We start from the raw sequence: 17,863 nt of genomic DNA, 5'->3' as shown, positions 1-17,863 counted from the left end.
TTTAACATTCTAAATCAAGCAAAAAAACTATCAAGTCAAGTGCATCTTATCGTCCTACCTTGACAAAAACATCTGCCTAACCGACCCAGAAGCTGGAGTTACACGTAACTGTAGGATACTCAGAAGTTCTGCATCGAAGCGTGGCAGCCTAGTGACAGCCATATCCCGGTCCTCAGCTCCCCATCCACAGACACTCCCCTGCCCCTCCCCTTCCCACGCATTCCACACCCCAAAGGTCCTCAGGAGAATGCATGTGGATACCCCAGCCTTTACATTCAAATTCTGTCCACATCCCTGCAAATAGCCACCCCTTGGCCATTCCTCAGGCAACATTTGCAGTGAGCTTGGAGCCAAATATAGTCTTTAGGAGGGACACAGGTCTTTGGCCACGTGGACCACTCATTTCACGGGGAGGGGCACAGGTGGACCAGGCCTGAGGGTGGTCCTGGATTTAGGGGGAAATCATTTAATTTGCAATTGATCAGATTTGAGCTCTCTATCGTGGTCCAGGAAAAAGTTTGTGGCATCAACTGATTCCTGGGGCTGCTGTCTCTTAAAAGGCCTATATGAGAGCATCGTCCTGGCCCTGCCTCCAGGCAGGATTCAGCTGGACCTGCCATGCTGAACCCTGTCACCCTGGACTGTGTCCTCGCTGAATCCAAAAAGGTCCCAAGAAGATGGAACTGTTTGCATGTGAGAGATGAGAACTCTTCACCCTGAAAAGGAAAATCATAAAGAGGGAAAGAATGAGAATCTGTTATATCCTTTAGTAAATGAATGAGGTGGGCACAGATGGACGGACTGACCCCTCACATTCGGGAATATTCTCTCTAGGAAGCACCTCCTCCAGCTTGAGGAAGTTAGATTTGAGATATGAATTATTAAAGCCGCTGCACACAACAAACAAATGGACCCTTTTAACCCAGGAGGAAATAAAAGCGGAATGGAATTTGGTTCGGGAAGTAGAGATGGGGGACCGTAGTCACAGGGTGTCCAAAGTTAGCATCACGGGTAACCGCATGTCTGCCCTGCCACTGAGTCAATGCCACGGTCAGAGCAAACAGTGCTACGCCCATGGGTCTGACCCAAGGAGGCCCTCTCCATCTTTACGCTTTCATATCTTTGGTTTTTTATGTCTTTATGTTTTTGCAAGTCGAGCTAAAGGTGGCATCTCCTAAGCCTTTCCAGTGACCTTGAATGCTTGCCTTTGGAAATCAGCTACTGTCCACTTTGAACCTAAGGCATTTACCCACCCATTCATTCATTCATTCCCTGAGGAGCATGGGTACCAGCCAGGTATATACCCAGGACTGGGTATCAGCCTCTGGGTGCATGTATATTTCTTCCCTGTTGCTTATGATTTTCTTTCAGATATAGCACCTGAACTTCCAGCTGATTCTCCCCATTACTTCCTCCAAGTACAGAAGTAGCCAGACCCTTCTTTCCCAGACTCTGCTCCCCTTTGAAATGTTGTCCTCTCCAAGGCCAAATGCAAACTCTTCCCAAGACATATATCCAGACATCCTGATTTTTTTTATTCTATAGACTTTTCCACACAGGAGGCCCATTGTGTTCATCCAGGTCTTCCAAGAAGCAGATGCCAAAAGGGAATTAAACACGCAAGGATTTTATTAGGGAAAACAGCTATGAGAGAAATGGGGTACGAGTCAGGAGAGGCGGGAGAGGGGTGAGACCATGATGCAGATCCAACCCCAGTTGAAGGAGGGAGGGCAGGAAGGTTGGGTAGAAGTGTCCAAGGCTGCTGTGAAGTCTCTGGAAGTTTCTGTAAAACCGTGAGAGTCCTTGAGCAGAAGTCGGCCTCTAGGGGGGTCTTGTGTCTCCCAGGACAGACCCGCCTCGGTGTCCCTGTCACGCTCTGCCTTTGGCCGGGAATTTCCCGTGCGAAGCGTGGCCTCAGTGCAAACCCAACAACGACGGATTGGCTTGCAGAGCGAAGCCGCGGGGGCCTCAGCCAGGGAGGCCCCTGTGGCTGGAAGTCTGAGAGGCACATTCTCAAGGTCGCCTTAGCTGCTAATTAACTTGGGTTGAAACAAGATTTCCTCTATGCTTTCATGCCGTCTTCAGTGGTTCTGATAGGAACTCCAGAGTTTGGTGTGTGTGTGTGTGTGTGTGTGTGTGCATATGTATATAGAAGGAACCTACTCCCGCAGCCACCAGGACCTCTCAGCAGCCTGATCCCCACAGCAGACCCTCAACCTCCTCTGTTGCTCCTTTCAGACCATCCTGGTGGGCGACAGCGGCGTGGGGAAGACATCTCTGCTGGTTCAGTTCGACCAGGGCAAGTTCATCCCGGGCTCCTTCTCGGCCACTGTGGGCATCGGATTCACAGTAAGCACCCCCGGGCTCGGGGGCCCCGCTGGGCCTCTGACAGGGTCCTGGCAGGAAACAGGTGGACACTCACATTGGATCATTCAGGAGGTTTAATAAAAAGGTCATTTACCAAGGTGCAGGCAGCGGGTGGGGAAACCAGGAGGGATGGCACAGGGCCCTTGGGCAGTTTCAAGGCATCCATCCACCCAGAGCCTGAAAAAAAGTGAGGAGGAAACCATCACCAGCACCAGGAACAAACAGGGCTGTGTGGTGAGGGCCGGGAGGAGCTGTCACCCTTAGTGGTGGAACATAGGAACTGGGGCAATAAGTTGGCCGCCCTCCCACATCGCTCTCCTCCTGCTCCCCCTCCATCTCCTTCTGGGGCTCCTCATGGCTGAAGACTACTAGAAAGCAAGGGAATATATGGAGACAGACACAGGGCAAGAAGAGCCTGGAGAGGCAAAGGGATGGCTTAAAAGTTTAAGCACAGTCCAAACTTCTCATGTGGGTCCTAGGGTGCTGGCAGGTCAAGGGTTAAATTTCAGGTTTCGGCACTCTGTCTCTCCCTGGACACAGCACAGAGGAGAAGCTCAGATTAAGGAAGTAGTCTCAAGTTTTCTCTATTCCTGGTCCCTCTGCGGGCCACCAAGCCCTTCCTCTACCCACATCCCCATTCCTCTCCACTTTCACCATGCCTACCAGCTGCTGTCAGTGACCTTAAATCCTTTGGAAAAGTTTTCACCCCTTTCTTGGATGGTGGCAGGAACAGCAGAGCCCTCTTTTGGGGTCTCCAGAATCCTAGTGTCCAGAGATGCGGACAAGCAAATGTCATTTCTTGGGTCACATGTGTGTCTGAGAGGCCAGCCTCCGGGACCAAACAGAGCACCAGGCCTGCGAGGTGCTGGGACACAGCAGAGCCACACTGGTGGGAAGAGAGAGGGGACACCCACCCCAGAATCTGGGCCTGCCCATTGGGTCACAAGGCAGAAGGCAAGGGACCATGATGGAGCAGAAATGAGGCTGGCCAGGGTGTGTGCCAAGGCCTGGAGTCCAGCCTGAAACACCAGTGCCCAGGGCTCTCGGGCGACAGGGAGCAGCTGGGCTCCTACTGCTGTGAGGGGTGGGGCCGAGCCTCAGGAGGGCGGGGCCGAGTCCCAGGGGATGGGGATGAGTTCCAGGAGAGTGTGGTCACCGTGGCAACCCCACGCTTTGGACCAGCTGCCATGAAGTGAACCAGGATGGCGGTGCCAGGGGTCCTTCACCTCCAGCCCATGTCACCTGCCCCTCAGCACCAGAGCACACGGTGTCCCCACAGTCACACTCCTCACTCACTCCTCCCCATCCTTCTGCCCGTCAGAGGGCAGGAGGCAGAGAGTGGGATAGGGGTGGGGCGGGAACTCTGATTCACATTCCACAGATGCACAGGGGTGGGACCTCCAAATTTTGCCACCAGCCTGGTAGAAAAAGTGAGAAGGAAGAAAGTGTGTGGTCAATGGGACAGGCCGGGCTCTCCCTCTCTGCTGGGCCTAGGCCTTCTTGAGCCTCGGCTGCTTGCCTGGCACTAGTCAGGGCCTCAGGACAAACCCATGGGCAGCTTATTCTGAGTAAGAGCCTGAGGGCCTGACTCAGGCCTAAGCCTGGGGTCTCCTGGGTCAAGTGCATGACCTGGGGGCAAAACGAGCACACAGTCTACCCCTCAGCTGGGACACAAACCCAGAGGAACCCCCATATTGGCGGTAGAAGGCGGCGACAACAGCCCATGATAGGAGCCACACCAAGGACACGTGACTGACCCTGGGCTGGACACGGCTGCCCAGTTACACACAAAGAGGCCTGCAGCTCGCACTGAGAAAATGTCTGTCTCTTCTGCAAGCCCCCTCCATTTGGCGCTAGGGACCCTCCATTCTTTTCCTTTCCAGACACAGTTCTCTTTCCAACACTCTGCTCAGAGTAGCTGGATATTTTGCATAGCAGCTGAAGTCTCCCATGTCGTCTGACAAAGGGACTGGAGGACATTGGAGTCTCCTTCCAATATCAGTGGTCTGGGGGGGCCCAAGAGAGCTGGGCTGCAGGACACTCACTTGTCCATCTGTCATTTTCACAGAGATTTGAAACACCGCTGACAGCTGGTCATGTGCAAGTGCCCTGTGGCCAGCCCTGGCTGGGGCCAGAATTCCTGGTAATGTGGGGGCGGCAGGGGTGGTGTCCTACAGGCCCAGTTCATAAGGCTGAGTGCAGCCTGGGCAGCAGGAAAGGGGAGGAGTCCTTGATCTTCACTTTAAAGGAGACAGAGGTGGGGAATTCTCTGATGGTCCAGTGGTTAGGACTCTGCACTTCCACTGCAGGACTGCAGGGGACACGGGTTCGATCCCTGGTCAAGGAACTAAGATTCTGCATGCCATGCAGCCAAAATAATAATAATAATAACAATAATAATAAATAAAGGAGACAGAGGTAAGTGGAGGGACCCCCTGGGGTCTGCCCTCAGGCTACCCCCCAGAGCCTCTGAAGCCCATTGCTTCCGGAAGCGGGACCTGCCCATGTCCTGGGTAGATGCCTCTCAAACCAGGGTCTTCCCCAACTCCTCCATCATCAACTCCATCAAACTGGCTGCCGAGTCCTGCGGATGGGTTTCCTGAGATGCTGATGCCCACGGGGCTCACACAGTAGTCTCTCCAGCTGCCCCTCCCCCACCCCAGTTCAGGTCCTCCTGGCTAGTTCTTGCCTCGGTGTTCCCCAGACTCTCCAGTCTTGCCTGAACCCTGCTGTAAAGCTCATTTTCCCAAAGCCTCGGCCCTGCTACCTACCACCCGCCCCCCGCCCCCAGCACCGTCAATGTCTCACTACCACCTTCCAATAAAATCAAAACCCATCATCTGCCAGCCAAGGTCTTGCACAATTTAGCCCGATGGTTTTTCAAATGCTCCAGTTTGCCTGCAGTGCAGTTCCCGAGCCCACCCATGCACATGTGGGAACCACAATCTGCAAACGGTCAGGTACCGGGGACTCGGATGCAGGTGGTCCACACGCCTCAGCCCCCAGCCTCTGTCCTGGTCTCCCCTCCACATCCTGACCCTGCACTCACAGGGCTGTGCGCCTTTCCCCAGGTTCTGGGGGTTTCTCCCAGCCCCCTCTGCTCACTTCCCTGTCTCCTCGGCTGTACGCAAAGGCCCTCCGCTGAACACCCTTGAGGTTTCACGTGGCATCACCGCTTCCTATGCCAGGAAGGGGTGTCGGTGTGTGGCGTGATTTGTGTCCAGGAGGGCAGGGAGATCTGTCAGGGGTCATGCAGGGAGTATGTGCCTTCTGGATGCGGGGGTGAGGAGAGGGGCTGGGGTCATTTAAGAGGCACTTTCTGGGAATTCCCTGGCGGTCCAGTGGTTAGGACTAGGCGCTTTCACTGCCGAGGGCATGGGTTCAATCCCTGGTCGGGGAACTAAGATCCCTCAAGCCCCACTGCGCAGCCCCCCAAAAAAAAAAAAAAAAAAACAAAAAAGGCGCTTTATTTGGAGGGTGATTTGTATCAATACATCTGTGGATGGTGTGAGATGTGAGACGTGGGGGCCAGTTAGGGGTGTGTGATTGTGCAATGATGCGGTGTATGTGTTGGTGACGTGATATGAGCTGTGTCTGTAACTGATGTGGTGAGAGGTGTTTAGGGGGAGGTGAGGTGTGTATGTTTGGGGACATAATTTAAGATGTGTGTTTTAAGGGGGCATGTAAGGCACTGTGTGTTTATGGTATGCTGTAAAATGTGCCTGTGTTCATGGTGTGAGGTGTATATGTGGGACGATGTAGGGTATGTGTGGTATATGTGTCATGAGGCATACATGTGTCATGTATGTTTGTAGCTGATACAAGACGGTGTATCCAATGTGATTTGAGATACATATGTGGTTTGATTTGAGGTGTGCACAGTGTGAGGGAAGTGTGTTTCTGTGGTGTGAGGTGTATGTGTGATTTGAGGTGGGTGTGAGGTGTGTGCATGATGTCGGGTGTGTATTTGTAGTGTGGTATAGGTGTGCGTGTTTCTGGGGTGTGAAGCGTGTGTGTGTCTGTGGTGTGAGAGGTGTGTGTGTGTCTGTGGTGTGGCATGAGGTGTGTGTGTTTCTGGGTGTGAGGTGTGTGTGTGTCTATGATGGGTGTGAGGTGTAGATATTTCTGGATGTGAGGGGCGTGTGTGTCTGTGGTGGGTGTGAGGCGTGTGTGTTTCTGGGTGTGAAGTGTGTGTGTGTCTGTGGTGGGTGTGAGGCGTGTGTGTTTCTGGATGTGAGGGGCGTGTGTGTCTGTGGTGGGTGTGAGGCGTGTGTGTTTCTGGGTGTGAAGTGTGTGTGTGTCTGTGGGGGGTGTGAGGTGTGGGTGGTGTAATGTGTGCCCAGTGTGAGTCCTTGGGGAGACGCAGGCTGCCCCGGCGTGTACACAACCCTAGAGAGGCTGCCGGGAGGCCTGGACTTCCCAGAGGTCGCGCGCTCCACCCACCCTCTCCAGGCGGCCCCGTCTAGAGAGCACCCCCACCCCTGAGTGAGTTCTGCTTCCTCCCTTTGGGGCGAAACCTGCCTCCCCTGCACCCCCAACTCTGTACACCCCTGAACCCCCCTCGCTTCTGCCTCACCCGAGGCCACTCTTGAACACCCGGCCTGACGTTGCAGTGTCCCAGAGGACAGGGTGTGACATCTGCATACGACACCGCCCACAGGCCCCAGACCCAGCGGGCCAGACAGGCACTGCCCAGAGGAGTCCAGCCAGGCCTCCTCCCCCAGTGCCAGCAGCCCACCCAGACTCTGGCGCAGCAATGCAAGATGGTGCTTGTGTTTCTCCACTACTTCTGCAGCATTCACACTGATGGGCAACATTCTCCATCCCAAACCTGTGTACCACAGGACAAAGAGGGTCTTGGTGGAGCCAACACAAACCACAGCTGGAGGCCAGAAATCAAGGCCTCGGCAGGGCCACGCTCCCTCTTCCAGCTCCTGGTGGGTCCCAGAAATCCTTGGCTTGTAGCTGCAACACTCCCATCTCTGCCTTTGTCTGCACGTGGCCATTTTCTCCCTGTGTCCTCTTCTCATCAGGACACCAGTCATACTGGATCAAGGGCCCACCCTACACCTCTACGGCCTCACCTTAAATAATTATATCTGCAATGACCTTACTTCCAAATAAGGTCACATTCTGAGCTACTGGGGTTTAGGGCTTCAGCATCTGTTTGCAGAGTGGGGGGACCGTAATGCAACCCGCATCACACTGGTTGGTGGTGGGAGCCCAGGGAGGACCAGGCCACATCCCCCCCATTCCACCTTGGTCATCACCCTCTTGCACTGAAACCGTCTCCCCTGCAGGGTTCCTGGGAGAGCCCTCCGGAGCCCAGAGCCCAGGACACTGAGAGGAGTTATTTGCAGCCAGAGCCTCTGACACCCAAGTAGCAGGCAAGACCACACATCTGCAGGGCTCTGTGGAGCTGCTCCTGGTGCATGTAAGGCTCCCTGTTTGAGTCCCTCCCTACATGCAGATGAAATGATGGCCTGCCCGCTTCCGGAAAAGAGCTCCAGCCAATGCCAAAAGTCACAGGGCTGGAGGCAGGTGTACACAGAGCCTCCTTGGGGCCTATGGTCACCCGTAAGCCATGCCTGCCCCTTGCCCCTCACCCCTAACACCTAGGTAAAGAGGTGCAGGGCCCCTGCCCCTCTACGCACCCCTCACACAGTCGCTTTGTAATGCACCCACCCTGTTCCACGGGAACCTGACCGCACTTATATAAAATTTGGAGATGGGGTGGTTGAATGGTTGGCCCAGGCCAGGGCCCCTGAACTCCGCTATGGACAATCCCAGACACACTCTCACCTTCTGTCACCAGGAGCTGCAGGGTTCCTGTGATGTCCTGGAGACCCTGCTCAAAATGTTTCATGGCAGGGACTTCCCTGGTGGTCCAGTGGTTAAGACTCCGTGCTCCCAATGCAGGGGGAGTGGTTCGATCCCTGGTCAGGGAACAAAGATCCCACGTGCCACCCCCCAGCAGGAGCCAAAAAAAAAAAATTCACGACTTCATGTATTCTTTTGATGCCAAAAGTTTAAGTCCTACTCATTGTCAGGGGCAGAGGGTCACACGTGGATAAGGCCAGCTCTGCCTTCTGGAGCGCCAGGATTGGAAGGTGTTCCGGGAAGCCCACCTGGGAAGGCTCTCCCAGAGAGGGCATTCCGGACGCAGCCCAACAGGTCAGGCGGAAATGAGAGGTGTGAAAGTCCAAGCACCGGCCAAGGGCCCCCAAGAGCAAATGTGCTGCAAGGTGACTTTCCATCCGCCAGTAAACATAATTCCATTCAGACGATGTCGAGCTGGGGTGCATTAGCAAAAGCGAAACTGCCTGAGAGCTGCGCTCAGAACGCACGCCTGGTCTTGAACCCCGCGCCGCGCTGCCCAGGGGCGTCTCCAGCCTCCCCCGCCCCCACCCCGCCCCGCCCCGCCCCCGCCCCGCCCCGCCCCCGCCCCGGAGCCACCTGTTGACCGCCAGCTGGATGGAGCTCGGGCGCCGCCTGCTGGCCACTCTGCGCAGTGGCAGCCCGGGCGCGGGTCCGCGGCTCCCCGCGATGCCAGACCTTCCCCAGAAGGCAGGGTCTCCGGGGGCGGCTCCCCGTGGGATCCGAACCCCGGCAGCTGGCGAGCTTGGGGACCAGTTCTAGGGCTGGATTTGGCCCATAGCTCTCAGGCCAGTGTAGCGGAGGGGGTCCTCCTGCCCCACGGGAGCTGATCTTGCGGTCCTGCGCGCCCCCGCGGGACGGCCAGCTCCCCGCCAGCGTCGTTCAGGTGGCGGAACGGAGGGCGGAGCCTGTCGGGGTCCCAGCCGGGGAGGTGGAGGGGAGACGGAGTGGGTGGAGCCTGAGGCGGGGCTGGGTCCTGCGCCGTCCCTCGCCCGCCGCCCGCCCCAGCTCACCTCTGGTCCAGGGACATGACGGGCACGCCTGGCGCCGCTGCCACCCGGGATGGCGAGGCCCCCGAGCGCTCCCCACCCTGCAGTCCGAGCTACGATCTCACGGGCAAGGTGGGTGGGCTCTTCTCCCAGCGCTGGGGACTCCGGCTCCGGGGGTCACCCCTCCGCGCGCCCTTTGCCCGGAGACCCCGGCCCTCCCCGCCTCAGCCCCTTTCCGGCTGCGTCTGCGTTGGACTCACCCCGGCCCCCCAGGCAGCCAGCCGGGTCTCCTAGAATAAGGAGGGAGGGTCGAAACACAGCTCTGGGCGCATGCCAACCTCCAGGGATCTGGGCTGGCTCCGTGGGAGAGGGGAGAGGAAGGTCGGAAGGACTGAGCGACTCCCCACCCAGAGGACCCCCTCCCCATTTTCTTCTGCCACAACTCCGGCCAATACGAGCCCCCGGGAACCCCACGCTTCTCGAGCGCACAGCTCTCCAGGCCACAGGCACCCGAGGCGCTGGGAAGCAGGGCTGCCTGGAGGCTCAGAAAGGACGCCCCCTGGCGGCGGGGGAACTTGCCGTTGATGCCCTTCTCCCAGTTTCCAGACCTTAGGACGAAAGGTCTTTAGGAGCCCAGGTGCTACCCTTTCCCTTTCCGCCCCTGCAGTCCCTGCCCACCCCTTCTTCCCGGAGGATGCTGCTAGCCAGAATGCAGACCCACCCGGCAATTTGTGCCGTTAGGCATAAGTCCCCCACCTGGGAGAGCTTAAATCCGCTCTGTGGGGCTGGTTCCCTCGGCGGGTGGCCCTGTAGGTAATAATCAGGTGAGGGAGGGGGTGGGCACTGGCCTGTCTGCCCTCCCTCCATGCCCTTGGAGCAGGCAGGTACCAGGAACTCTGAAAGAGGCACGCGGCAGGGAGCCCAGAGCCTCCACTCTCCCACTGTAGGATCGGGGATAGATTAGGAAAGCGGCTGCCCGTCTCATGCTGCATGGCCTTGAAGGAGACCTGCCTCTTCCTCTGCCTTGGTTTCCTCCCTCCCCCCACCACCCCCTTCTTTCAGGGGAAGCTACTCTGCAAGTCACCCGCCCAGAGCCGTTGAGATAGGCGTCCTGTGTGGGCTCCTGGCAGGAAATGGGCCCCCAGTGTGTTCAGGGGAGGGGGAGATGGTGAGGGCCAGCCCCGGGGCCTCTGGGGACTTTCTGACCTCCTTGCCTGACAAGCCAGCTGGGTGTTTGCCTAGGAGGTGGCAAGGCTGCGCAGCTGTTTGTTTGGTGGACTTGCCTGGCTGGGTGGGTGGCTGGCATGGTTTGCTCAAGGCAGCTGTGATCTGCAAAGTACACAGGTGCTCGCCCTCCCTCCCTCCCTCCTGCCTTCCCCAATGGGTACTGGGACCCAGGAGCCGGGGAGCAATGCAGGCTCCCGAGGGCTCCCCAGCCCCCAGCCCGCCATCTGTCTCCTGGGCCAAGCGGCATCTCTGGAGAGTTGGCCCCCGGCCCCCAGCAGCCTTCGTGCCCGTGACTTGCCTAGAAGACAGAGACTTGGGTAGTCTGGGAGGAGCCTGGTGGGTGCTCCTCGGGAAGGATTAGAGGGGATGGGGCCACAGGCAGGCAGCACCTACCCCCGGGCCACTCTTCTGGAGTCTTAGGTGGTTCGTGCCAACATTTTTGACCCTAGCCATTAACAGAGTCTAGAAGGGCCTCAAAGAAATTCTCCCTCCTTCCTTCTAACCACTGTGGAAACTGCCAAAGTCCCCCAGTAACCCATGTACAAGCCAGGACCCCAGCCTTCATACACCTTTTGCTTAACCCCCCACCTCTCCACCGAAGGTAGCTAATCCCATACCCCAAGCCTGCAGCAGGAAAGCCTTTGGGCTCCATTGTCAAGGTCAGAGCTTCAAAAATAATTCAAACCTAGTCCCTGCTCAGCCCATTAAGTATCTACTTGGCCAGCTGGGAAAATTCCAGCATTAGTTCTAGACCTCTGTCCTCCAAGATTGAGGAGTGACTGGACAGAGGGTGCCTCCCCCACCCACCGTGGCCCCCAGAGAGGGTAAGCAGAGACAGGCCAGATGGGAAAGGGGCGGACATACCCCCACACGTGCCCTCCTGCTCCCCCACCTACAGTGACCCAGCGATGCCAATGGCAGCCATTTGTCCCACTTGGGAGGCTTCTGCGGAAAGAATTTCAGACTAAATGTCTCTCCGCTTCAGTATAAATTTCAACCATCCCTAATTCATGCAGCCCTTTTCCAAATATAAAATGTCATTAGGAACTTCCAAACAAATGGGACCAAAAATAAAACACCTGAGCAAGAGGAATTTTAGAATATGCCTTTGCAAATGACAGAGCCCCGCCCCCATCAGATCCTGATCCACTCGCTTGGGTGGGAATCCCTGTCCGAGGTATTAACTCTTCTCTTTCTGGCACCACGGCCCCGCCCACACGTGCACACAAGCGTGGAATACACAAGGGGGGGCAGGGGGTGGGGACCGTAGCATGGTGAGGCAGGGGGCAAATGTGGCCAGCGTCGAACCACATGGATGCGGCTGTTCTCCGGGGCCACTGAACACATTTGAGGATCTGTTGGTGCGGAGGTCACAACTCAGGCTTCCAGGAAACCGGATGAGGACAGGAGGGTCAGAGGGAGAGCCTGAGAGGCAGCCGGAGCCTGGGAATGTGGAGAGAAGAGGCGGGGTGAAGGCTTTCCAGAAGCAGTTACCCCTCGGAGCAGTCAGCAGCCTTCCTTGGTTCTCCCTGGAAGCCCAGAAACTCGCCCCAGCTCCCCATTAACTGCCTCTGCCCCCATCTCCTAGGTGATGCTTCTGGGAGACTCAGGCGTCGGCAAAACCTGTTTCCTGATCCAATTCAAAGACGGGGCCTTCCTGTCCGGGACCTTCATAGCCACGGTCGGCATAGACTTCAGGGTGAGGTGGCTGCAGGCTCCTCCTCCCAGCAGCGAGCCTGGGGCTACAGCTCAGGCACAGGGGGACTGCCCTCTCCTTGCCCCCGCTGGCTCCTCAGGACTGCTGTGGCTCACCCTAGGGCGCCAGGGTGCTCCCCTAGGGACCCCAGAGGTGGCCAGCTTAGAGAGCCTGGGCTTGGGGGGCTCCTTGCTCCCCTACACAATGAGAAAAGAGAGACTGAGTCTTAAAATCCTGCCCCCAGCAGGGCAGACACACCCCACAGTGCAAACCGGCACCTGAGGTCAGCCAGTCTTTCTGCAGTCCCAGGAAGCACAGCACTGCAGTTGGTGGAGGAGCCGGGCTGCCCTGTGGGGACAGAGCAGCTTCTCAGCATCCCTCCCTCTCACCCTGGTGAACCCATCTTTACAAATCGGGGAGGATGCCAAGCACTCTGAGCACTGCACACCCACAGGGGCCAGGAGAGTGAGGGTCTAACCTTGGAAGGGGAGCTCTCGGAGGTCAGGTGCCTCCCTCCCAGTGCGAGGGGAACTGAAGCTTCATTTAGGAGAATTAGCGGGCAGCCAGGAGAAAGACGGCCCTGCAGATCCAGCCTCTGAGGTCCCCGAGATGCTGGTGGGCGTCTCGTCTCTAAGAGCTCGGTTGCAGCAATGAGGCTGAGCTCCGAGAGAGGCAGACAGAAGCGAGAAAGGGGCAGGATCTCCAGGGCTCAGCCTGTGAGCCTTGCTGAGCCCTGGGGTAGGGGTGGGGAAGCGGACGGCAGGTTCTCAGGCTCCCCCTTGCTTTGGCCTGTTGTTAGAAAGGCAGTCGGAGTCCCCAGAAGAGAGGACTCCAAAGTAGGGGTACCTGGGGCCAGAGTCCCACTGCCCTTATGGGGCAATCTGTCTGGAAATATCTCGGGCTCACCGGACCCCCTGTATCCCTGGGGAGTGACCAGACAGGATGTGTGCGGTTCTGCAGGATTCAGCAGAACACAGACGTCAAGCCTCCCCCGCCCTCCGCACCCACCTCTCCCTCTGCCCTTTTCTCTTTCAGAACAAGGTGGTGACCGTGGATGGTGTGAGGGTAAAGCTGCAGGTGAGACCAGAGGCTGGGAGGGCTGGAGGAGGTGGGTGGTGAGAGGATGGGGGAGCCTGCCCAAGCTCTTCACCCAACCACAGGAGGCCTGTGGCCCTGCCCTCAGCCCCGGGGTAACTTCCTGTGGGGCCCAGGAGAGGAAACGGCTTTTGTTTGCTTGATGTCTGCAGAAAAAGCCGTTCCCAGGCACCCTCTCTTCTGTCCAAGGCAGCAGCTCAACGTGCCTTCAGACAAGCTTAGGCTCGCTCCAGATCCTCCCTAGTTTCCTGGGCCTCATCTGCTCTGGGAGGTTGGACACCCCTAATCCCTGGGCTGGGCAAGAGGCAGCAGCACCGAATGAGCTCGAGAACTCATTAACCACCAGCGTGCCGGCCATCATCGGACATGCACGAGCCCACGAGAGCTCGAAGAAGGAGACATCTCACCTTCCCACCCGTCTCCCGTACCACAACGTGGGTCTCCTCTGCCCAGCACAGTCCCTACCCCTTTCTGACCATTTGTCCATCCCTTCCTAGATCTGGGACACAGCAGGGCAGGAGCGGTTCCGCAGTGTCACCCACGCTTATTACCGAGATGCCCAGGGTAAGTCCCCCGTGCTCTCCACCCCCTCCCCTCAGCCCACTTGTAACATCCACCCTGCTGCCCCAAGTTCCTGTGTGACCTCTCTCTCCCCCTCCAGCCCTGCTCCTGCTGTATGACATCACCAACAAATCTTCCTTTGACAACATCCGGGTAGGTCCTCCCTACCCACCACTCACGAGCTGGCAGGGCAGGGCCAGTGCAGGCCAGGGCTGCTTCCTGCTTTGTGGGAATGGGTGGAGCATGGAATACTGCTCCCTCGTTATAAACACCCGAGCTGTGACTCAGAAGTAATAAACTTCTCCTGGGTAGTTGATTGGCATGTGGGCATGAAGGCCAACAGGCTGTATGCCGTCTGCTTATCCCTGGCTGTGATTCATGAGTGCATTTCGTGACAAAATGTCCAGAAAGTCCCCAGCTCCACCCTAGACAATTACCCACAGAGACCAAGGGGAGAGCCCAAGCAGAAAAGTCTACCCATACAACCAGCCCAAGTTTCAAGAAGGTGACTGAGGCAGACAAAGTGAGTGGCTCTGTCCTTACAAGCAAACTATTAAATAGTCAAGACAGGAATTCAACAAATGCAAGCACTGACTCTGTGCACAACATGGTGAAGGTTTCACATGCTCCCTGACCTCAAGGAGTTGACAAGCAAACTGGGGGAATGACACATATAGATGTAAAATAGCTTATAACCTGGATAGAATCCATGGCACTCCTACTGCCACCTCCAATCCCATGCTTGTGGCAGACATCACTAATCAATCACAGTATTTTTGACCCCTGAGCCCTTGCGTGGCCTCAGAATCCTCAACAGGGCCTTCGAGGAGACTGCTGGTGACTACCAGCTGATTTATGAGATAAAGCTTCTGCCACCTCTATCTTGCATAGAACTGAGAGTTAAACTGCAAGGGGTTTAGGGCTACTCAGGACTGGAGAGGCCGGAACAGAGATGCAGGTGAGAGAATGCACAGGGCATCACGATTGGTGTTCAGGGGCAGTGAGTAGCTCAGGATAATCCGCAGGGCAGATGGAAAGGCAAGAGGGAGGAGGAGAGTGGCTGGGGCTCAGCGCACCCCCTCCCACAGGCCTGGCTTGCTGAGATCCATGAGTACGCCCAGAGGGATGTGGTGATCATGCTCCTTGGTAACAAGGTGAGTGGCTCCAGGGCAGGGTCAGCCCACCCTTCTCCCACCACCACAAGCATATTCGCTGGACATCCTTCCAGCAAAGGACTCTTTCCAGCCTCCAGTTCAGGACTCAGACCTATCTGGAGGCTTCAGCCCATCACATCTGCCCTCTTAAAGCTTTGGAAATGGCCCCCTATAGGGAAAGGGCAGGGTGCTTCCTGAGAGATTCAGGGATGACCGGCTGCTCAGCCCCTATTAGGTCCTGGGGACTAGGTGCACGGATGAAGAGCTGAGACTGGAAAGGGTTAACTTCAACTCCTGTCGCCCCTTTGAGGCTGGTCAACACCCCCTTGCCAAGCAGTTACCTATCTCTTTGAGTTGGGGTGAGATCCCCCTGCTGGGAGTTCGGAATAACCTAAGGAAAGCAGATGCCCTGGCCCCAGGTGGATCATACCATCTGCAGTCCCACAGGCCACCAGCAGAGGGCGGGCAGTGCCTGCTCCCAGGGCAGAAAGCTGGGGGGGGGGGGGGGGGGGACACACACAACAGGTGAGCGGCCAGCTGGGGTCAAGGCTTCCTTCCCCAGAGTGACCCACCTGGGCTTGACAGGCGGATGTGAGCAGTGAAAGGGTGATCCGTTCAGAGGATGGAGAGATGCTGGCCAGGGTGAGTGACTGCCTGGGGGGAGGGGGAGGGGGAGAGGCAGCCCCAGGCCAGCCATTGAGGATACTCTCTCCCTGGCAGGAGTACGGAGTTCCCTTCATGGAGACCAGTGCCAAGACGGGCATGAATGTGGAGTTAGCCTTTCTGGCCATTGCCAAGTGAGCGCTGAGCCGGGAAGGGAACGTGCAGGGCAGGGTGGCACCATCTGGGAATCCAGCAGGGCCTGGCTCCTGGCCCAGTCCCTGGGCCCAACTACATGCTGCATTCGGAGGACCCTTGGCCCCAGGCCGTGGGAGTGGGAGAAGGTTCCGCTCCTCACTGCCTGCCCAGCGCATTTCTTCTTCCTCTTCAAGGGAGCTGAAATACAGAGCCAGGCGGCAGGCCAATGAACCCAGCTTCCAGATCCGAGACTATGTGGAATCCCAGAAGAAGCGGCCCGGCTGCTGCTCCTTCTTGTGAATCCCAAGGGGCTGAGAGGAAGGCCCACAAGGATGCAGCCTTCTCCCTCGGGCCTGGTTTATTCTGAGCAGCTGAGCCAACAGGGAGAGAGTTGGGGGACCCATACACAGCCCCTCTGCACTCCTGCCCCTACTCTAGCTCCTGTAGCTTCCCTGCATCCCCGGGAGGAGGGTAAAGTATTTATATTTCACTTTAACAATACATAATCGAATCAAAAGGGCACCAGAAACACCGAGGAAGGGAGCTGGTGGCCCTTTTGCCTTCTAGTACCAGGACTCGGGGGCCTGGGCCTGCCTCCTGACCACGATGAGGATGGTATTGCTCCAACTGAGCACCAGGGGGCACTGATGCACTTCTGGGGCATAAGGGCAAGTAGTGACCCCATTCCCACCCTTCAGCTGGCTAGAAGCTGAGCAGACCCAGGCCTTCATTTCCTCCAGCTCCCCAGAGAACAATCTTCCCCAATAAGACAGGGCCCTTGTGCTGGGAGCTAGACCAAAGCCTGGGAAGATAAGAGATGTGGAGATCCATCAGGCAGTGATCCAGCTCCCTTGGGGGAGGGGGGAGAGGAGGAGCAAAAGATTAGGTCTGTTTGGCTACCTACCTCCGGCCTTTAGTAGCCCCCCTCTGGGAGATGTGGCCCTTTTCCTCCAGCCCACAAGCACATTAGGGCACCTGGAAACATCTGGTTCCTATTCTCTGGACCTCAGATCCCAGGGGAGGCCCTCCTCCCTGAACCCCTGGCCTTATCTATCTACCCTTCTGCCTATGTCCCCAGACACCTAAGGTTACAGATAGACAAAGGTTAGTCTTCTGTCCCAACCCTTCAGCAGGTATGCAGCCCACAGGCTACTTCTTCAAGCAGCTATAATGCTTCTACTGGACAAAGAGCCAGATAAAGAGAAAGCCCTGACTCTGGGAGTAGGCAGGAGGTAGAAGTGAGCAAACCTCACCCATTGTGTAACCCCCTCAACCCCAGTGCTGCCTCCTCGCTGACCACCCACATCCTCCTCTTCTCAGACAGACATTAGGGCCCAAACTGCTTTATCTCCCTTCCTACTGAGCCAGGTTAGGGAGTGAGAGGTCATCCACTCCTGGGTAAATCAACACATTGTATGCAAAACAAGGTCATGTGGTAAGACTCGGGGTGGGGAGAGGGGCAGCAAGGAGTTTCGGTGGGGCCAAAGTCACATGTCTCCCAAATACCTGACCCCAGCAATGGGAAGAGGGCAGAAGACGCACAGATTATGACCTAGAGGCACCTCCACTCTGGCTGTCTTCACCAGGGGTGGGGAGGGTGAGGAAGGTATGCACCGCACATTTCTGAGGCTGCTACATTTGCTTTCAAGGCAGAAATCTTGCTCTCCGAGCAGAGTCAGCAGCTCCAACTCAGGCCGATAAGGAAGCTCTCCCAGGCGGAGCAGGGAGGAGCCTGACCTTGCCGGGTGCTTCTGGGGCCCAAGGCAGGTCTCAGGCAATCCAATCACATGGGCTGCCCTGGGCCTCTAGCATTTGTGTTTTTCAGAATTAAATGGCAGTATTTTGGAAAGTACACCCTGTCCACTGCTTCTTTGAGGTGCGCATGATGCGGGGGTGGGGGGAGGGAGGCGGATCATGTCGATACGATTGTTGTCTGTCGCTTGTCACTGATTGCCAAAATCATTTGATCCTCATACTTCAAGGTCCCCAACAGGTCACCTCACCCTTAACATACTGCGCCCGGCCTCTGTGACCCCGCCTCTCATCTGAAAGTAGGAACTGAAAGAAGGTTTATCTTACGGTCCTAATCATGTTTTTTT

The 17,863-nt window shown here is 56.9% G+C and overlaps 1 protein-coding gene across 1 annotated transcript; it reads left to right on the top strand.

The window, feature by feature from the left end:
• The first annotated feature begins 9,272 nt into the window (after positions 1-9,272).
• RAB37 (RAB37, member RAS oncogene family) lies at positions 9,273-17,596 on the top strand. Its single transcript, XM_057716914.1, has 9 exons — positions 9,273-9,365; positions 12,049-12,159; positions 13,192-13,233; positions 13,749-13,815; positions 13,913-13,965; positions 14,901-14,966; positions 15,552-15,608; positions 15,687-15,763; positions 15,959-17,596. The coding sequence occupies exons 1-9, from the start codon at positions 9,273-9,275 to the stop codon at positions 16,062-16,064; spliced, it is 672 nt and encodes a 223-aa protein (XP_057572897.1). The 3' UTR covers positions 16,065-17,596.
• Positions 17,597-17,863: the final 267 nt, after the last annotated feature.

This window comes from Hippopotamus amphibius, chromosome 17 (genome assembly GCF_030028045.1).
Source record: "Hippopotamus amphibius kiboko isolate mHipAmp2 chromosome 17, mHipAmp2.hap2, whole genome shotgun sequence".
Classification (NCBI taxonomy): Eukaryota; Metazoa; Chordata; class Mammalia; order Artiodactyla; family Hippopotamidae; genus Hippopotamus; species Hippopotamus amphibius.
This window is presented reverse-complemented; position numbering and strand designations above follow the sequence as displayed.

Coding starts and splice junctions, on each gene's coding strand:
- RAB37 (XM_057716914.1), top strand. CDS start 9,273: ATGACGGGCACGCCTGGCGCCGCTGCCACCCGGGATGGCGAGGCCCCC. Junction 13,966..14,900: donor CTTCCTTTGACAACATCCGG/GTAGGTCCTCCC, acceptor CCCCTCCCACAG/GCCTGGCTTGCTGAGATCCA. Junction 15,609..15,686: donor ATGGAGAGATGCTGGCCAGG/GTGAGTGACTGC, acceptor TCTCCCTGGCAG/GAGTACGGAGTTCCCTTCAT.